Source organism: Coregonus clupeaformis, chromosome 17, assembly GCF_020615455.1.
Source record: "Coregonus clupeaformis isolate EN_2021a chromosome 17, ASM2061545v1, whole genome shotgun sequence".
NCBI lineage: Eukaryota > Metazoa > Chordata > Actinopteri > Salmoniformes > Salmonidae > Coregonus > Coregonus clupeaformis.
In genome coordinates, this window is record NC_059208.1 from 40,390,088 (window position 1) to 40,396,087 (window position 6,000).

At 44.8% G+C, this 6,000-nt stretch overlaps 1 protein-coding gene across 3 annotated transcripts; it reads left to right on the forward strand.

Moving 5' to 3' along the window:
- The first annotated feature begins 1,471 nt into the window (after positions 1-1,471).
- On the forward strand, positions 1,472-5,473 carry LOC121586384 (UPF0500 protein C1orf216 homolog). 3 transcript variants are annotated; one of them, XM_045226653.1, is made up of 2 exons: positions 1,472-1,602; positions 3,737-5,473. In XM_045226653.1, the coding sequence occupies exon 2, from the start codon at positions 3,861-3,863 to the stop codon at positions 4,950-4,952; it is 1,092 nt and encodes a 363-aa protein (XP_045082588.1). In that variant the 5' UTR covers positions 1,472-1,602; positions 3,737-3,860; the 3' UTR covers positions 4,953-5,473. The 3 variants fall into 3 exon arrangements, with proteins under 3 accessions (XP_045082588.1, XP_045082587.1, XP_041758952.2); XM_045226652.1 differs by lacking the exon at positions 1,472-1,602 and adding an exon at positions 2,474-2,615; XM_041903018.2 differs by lacking the exon at positions 1,472-1,602 and adding an exon at positions 2,622-2,767.
- The last annotated feature ends 527 nt before the right edge of the window (positions 5,474-6,000 follow it).

Below are 6,000 nucleotides of genomic sequence, written 5' to 3' on the forward strand. Positions count from 1 at the left end.
TCAAGTAAAAGTGAAAGTCACCCAGTAAAATACTACTTGAGTAAGAGTCCAAAAGTCTTTGGTTTTAAATATACTTAAGTATTAAAAGTATAAATAATTTTACATTCTTTATATTAAGCAAACCAGACGGCACACCAACACTAGGACGTCATTTACAAACGAAGCAAGCATGTGTGTTTAGTGAGTCAGCCAGATCAGAGGCAGTAGGGATGACCAGGGATGTTCTCTTGATAAGCATGTGAATTTGACCATTTTCCTGTCTTGTTATGCATTCAAAATGTAACGCACTTTTGGCTGTCAGGGAAAATGTATGGAGTAAAAAGTACATTATTTTCTTTAGGAATGTAGTGAAGTAAAAGTAGTCAAAAATATAAATAGTAAATACAGATACCCAAAAAAAACGACTGAAGTTATATTTGAAAGTATTTTTTACTTAAGTACTTTACACCACTGATGGGGTATTGTGTGTAGGCCAGTGACAAAAAATCTCAATTTAATCTATTTTTAATTTAGGCTCTAACACAACAAAATGTGGAAAAAGTCAAGCAGTGTGAATACTTTCTGAAGGCACTGGATCTGACTTTGCTAAGGGTGGAATCCTAGTTGGGGAAATGCACATTTTGCATCGATGTCAGAATTGTGTGAAAGTTTAAGTAACATACTTATCGCATACTTAAATGTGTCCCTAATGTCACTCTCGCTCTCTGCACCTTCATTTTGCTCAGTCTTCCCTTCGCTTCAGAATTCAAACAATAGAATATTAGTTGACTCTGACTGAATCAAGACTGTTGCCTATAGACCTCAGTCCCTTCCACTCATTCTCTGTTGACCTCTAGGCTCAGAGAGGACCACTCTTGGTCCAGAGTTAAGATAATTGCAGTTTATAATCTAATGATTATGATAAGTGGCTAATAATAGGGTCTCGTTAGGAGTACTTTTAATGACCGCTTTTATCGCTCCATCTCATTAGTCCATGGTGATTTAGCAGCAAGTCTCGGGGTTAGGGGCTGCAGGAAGGCTCATTACACAACATTAGGAGCAGGCACAGGGGCTGGAATGAACCCCATGGATACCCTCTTAGCTTTAGGCTGAGATTTAATCCTGGTTTTGTTTATTCAATCATAACATTCTCCCAACTCCCAAACCAAGTACCCCTAGTTTGAAAGATGGGGGAAGATTATGTGAATTTTAAAAAAATTGGGCCCTGACCAACCACAAAATCTAAAGGACAAGATTTTATTTTACTGCCAACTAAGAAGAGGCTAGAATAATTGACCAGAAACATGAAATCTTTCACACTCCGTGATGCCTCCCAAGGGGTGGAAAATCTAAATGTGAGGGGGTTTGTTTTATTTAGTTTGTCTTGGCTAATTGAACTATCTCTGTTCGAGGAGAGAGAGCTGTAGGTCCACTCTACTCTGGTTTTCTGTACAGTATCTGCCGCTATGCATTGTGGTGTTGTGAGCTGACAGTATAGCCATGGGTCTTTCCCCTCGGCCGCTGTCACAGTAAGTACTGGTGTTGCTGGAGATGAAGCCAAACTGAGGGAAGTGGGTCATTACCCGGGGCTGTGTGAAAAAAGAACAAGGTCTTATTCACTAGGTAAGTCATGCTCTTTCTATTCAATGCCTGTGTTGTGAGATGGGTGCTTATGAGTGCCTCAGTTGCTCAGTAACCGACGCACAATATTTATTTACCGACCCAAGGGACCTCGCGGATGACCCTTTGTCTGAACATTTGGTCCACATACACCGCAGCGCATGCTCTGTTTCTTTCTCTCTGTCTCAATGTTTCTATTATCTGGGCCTGTTGCTATCTGTTTCTCTATATCGGTGTCCTGCTCCACGGTTCTGTGTTCGGTTTTGAAAGATGGATATGATTTTGCATGTGAAGAGGCCGCGGGCGGCCGCTGTGTTTGATGTATTTTTCATGTGCTTAGGCTACTATTGAACGATGGGGAGGAGGGGACAGCCTGGAGGTGCGGCACTTGAATGGGGATGTTGTTGAAGTGGAAAGGGATTTGTGGGGCGAGGGGGACATGCGCTCTTCTGCCGCCAGCGACTGCATGTCAGGAGATGGGGAGGGAGTATACTTGCAAAGTCTGTCTGATGTACCACACCTCCCACACGAAAACACACTCACACTCAACACAGGCGTAATCTAATACCGACAGATACACAGTCACCAGTTTAAAGCAACACAATGCAACAAATGGCAGTCTGTCTCCCTTGTCAAAATTGTGAGAATTTATTATAGGTTACATTTGAGTAGCCTAAACAAATGTTAGTTTGTGGTATATACTTTTCTGGTCGTACTTTCCCTTTAAAAATAAACAAGGATATGATGAGACATTCCAATGTAATTTCTGCAGCACTCCACTTTCTGCTCACCTCTCTGCGTTTTCCCGTTCTTCCGTCCCTGCCCAGTTTAGGAAGTGAGTCATTGGGTAGGCTAGCAGTCGGTTCTATCAGAGTGCTAGAAAGAGCGGATGAGAGAGGGGAGGGGAGGGGAGAGGTAGTCGCTGATCAACATCACATAGGAGGGTCGACCGGAGGAGGGGGAAATAGGGAGGGCTCCCAATCTACTTCCTCTACGAAGCACTTTACTACCATACGGTAAGACAAGGCCCTCTTATGAATTGATTCACACATTTGTCAATCCGAATGATTATGTAATCAGCGAATGAAATAAGGAATGGTAAAGGTTGTTTTGTATAAGTGGAAGAGAGGCTATAGCTGCGGACGAGAGAGGAGAACAAGGATATGGGGTGAGCTGATAGCGCTGCTGCTGAACTAGGGCTAGGCTATTACGTAACGAACGAATGGAGATTAATTCATCTTTTATATTAATTTAATAAAACCGTGTTTCTATAATGTCATCTGTTTTTCTCAAACAACATTGTGTAGGTAGGCTATTCTAATGCTATATGTTATAATAAGCTATAAACATATGCTTTCATCGGGCGTCGTCGTTCGTTCCTGTCAAATCACACATCTTAATTTTTTATCTGCGAAATTAATTAATTGAAAGGAATTTTATGGTATTTAACTACTGACTGTCAAAAATCTGAGAAGACGTAATGGTGCATTGATGACATCCTGTAGTTGACAGCTTTTATAGCCTAGCCTAAACATAGGCTACAAAAAGGATGGAAATGCGTTTTATTGTTGGGCTATTGCACGAACCTCAAACGAATATAAAACAAAATATTGATATGTTATATCACATCACCCAATGTCGATTTTACTTGATAACTTGATCCTCACCAATCGAGCGCCAATATTTACGTCAGTGCCAGTGGCGCGCGCAACCCTGGAACGTTAGTCGCTGTCCTTCAGCACCACGTGAGTGCGCATCATGCAACAGAGCGGAGAATGAGTGACAGTACCCCGAAGTAAGGATTAGCGAAATTTCCATTCTGAGTAGACATGTAAATATTTGATGGTAATATAGGCATAAGTGGAGTGCAATTGGACGCACGGAGCAGCTCCGATTTAATATATAGAAAAAGAAGAAATGGCAGTGATGGCTAGAAGATTAACTGGTAGTAGGCTAATATCAAACTTGTGAGTTATGCAGCAGCATACAGGACTGTATCAGAGAAATGAGGCGGGAGTTATCAAAATATGTGCATGCAGATTTATCTGATTTGTAGGACAAGGATTAACCTTGAAACAATTGCATTAACAACCTCCATATCTCCATATCCCTTTACTCTCTATCATTTTCTAAACAGTGAATCTCAGTCAAGATCAAGAAGTGAATCTTCAACAAGAATTGAGTCTCGGTCAAGAAGCCTTGAATCTCAGTCACGAAGAATTGAATCTCTGTCAAGAAGAAGTGAGTTTCAGCCAAGGAAAATGCTCCACCAGGACCGACCAGTAAACCCCCAGTACGGAGGCCAGGGAGGCAGCTTCTCCCCACTGCGGATCCTCAGCAACAACAGCCAGCAGCAGGGGGGGAAAAGGAAGCAAGGCGAGAAGGATGGCAACTTCAACTTCCTGGGTCAAGACGATGACGTCATGACGGGAGGGGACGAGAATCGCAACCAGGTGCGTCCTCGTAACCTGGGCCCGTTGGGCCGCGACCAGCCCCACCTTCCCTCCTCCTCCAACCACTACGGTCCGGGGCCCCTGTCCCCGCTCTCCCGCCTGCCCTGCTGGAGCCCCCTGGAGCCCCTACCTGAGATCGAGAGTGGGGACGATGGGTACGGAAGAGTGCCCCCGGATGGCGCCGAGGAGGGCAAGATGGAGGAGGAGATGGGGAGGATGAGTGATGACGAGAAGGAGAAACAAGAGCTGGGGGGAGGCGTCATGAAACAGGGAGTGGTGGTGGAGGAGGAGGAGGTGGAAGTGGAGGACCCAGAGGAATGGGGCGACAGCGACTCAGACTTTGAGTTCAGCTACAGGTCCAGCGGCAGCCTGTCCTCTCTCAACGTGGAGAGCGGAGGAGAGGGGGCCGGCATGGGGGGGATGGGGGGGTGGGACCGCATCGGTGTGGGGGAGCCCAAGCCTGACCACCACCAGGGAGGCAACCAGGAGACCCCTGCCATCCCAGCAGACCCCCTTACCCCCTCTTCGACCAGGAAGTGGGACGACAAAATGGAGAGGAAAAGGAGCAGCAAGCCTCTGAGAACGGGGAACAGTCTGCTTGACGGAGGAGCGTTGTCGGACTCAGACACAGACTGCGGCGAGCTGCCTGAGCTGGAGGACGCTGTGTGGACCCTGAGGGACCGCGAGCGCTTCAAGGCCCAGGAGATGGAGAAGCACCAGGTCCAGCTGACTATGTACCGCAGGTTGGCTCTGATCCGCTGGGTCCGCACCCTGCAGGGCCGCGTCCAGGAGCAGCAGAACCGCCTCCAGTCCAGCTTTGATGTCATCCTCGACCACAGGAAGGAGCTGCTGCGCATGGGCGCAGCCACCACTGCAACTGCCACAGCCAGCCAATCGTAGAGCAGGAAGGAAGTGCAGAGGCACCAACAGGAAGTGGTCACCAGCAGAGACCGGCCAATCGCTGAAGGGGAATACAAAGGCATTGTTGCCTTGGCCATGGTTATTGTGTTTGTTGTGTCCAAGACAATCTCCAAGCATCCACTGAGATTTTACTCTGATGTGGTGTTTTAATAAGTTGGTAATGCAGTTTGTTTCTGATTTATTGGCTTCCTACCCTGTGTTGATATCCAAATATATCCAAGTCACCTTTCTTCTTGAGACCCAGGAGGACTTTTTTCACCCTAACCCTGCCAAACTATCGAGATATATAACATATTATTATAAGTTTATTAAGAGTATAATATATGCCTGTATCTTTAAATGTTCTATATATGTGTAGACTGTACTATTTTATTTGTCTCTATTACTGTGATATAATCCAAAAATATTCCAAATACAACATATGAGGTGAAATGTTTTTTTAAATTATATGTATATCATGTTTGTCTTCTCCAGTGACATAATAAATTGTTTTAGAGCTATTCGTGTTTCATGAGTTGATAATTTATAAGGTTATGAAGATGTTGCGATTTTACTAGTCTATTTGCACTCTTCGCACAGTATTAAACCCGACATCAACGTTAGGTCGGTGTACACAGAAAGGTGTGGATTAGCAGAATGTGAGAACAAGTAGGCAATGCCAGATAGTTTATATCGAACACATGCTAAACCTAAGCTATAGGCCTTCGTTTGAGATAATTATTTGCGCATTATGTTGATCTTCAATTTGAGATGAAGGAATTTATCCTTTTCATAAAGCACTAATAGAACAGTTAAAGCCTCTTTGTATTCGTTGTTTAAATATATAAATTGCAGCCTCCGGTCCATGATCTTTCAGTACAATCGTCTCTTTATCAACAGCACAAAGTTCGTTTGTATCGCCTCATCATGAGTGTGTTCTGTTGGGGGTGTGATAACCGTGTGAGGAGCAAGCATCAATCTTTATAGGCATGGTTACTGCGTCTCTAGTCGCCGCGGGCAGCGAACGTCTAGCCGTGCTGTGTGTGTG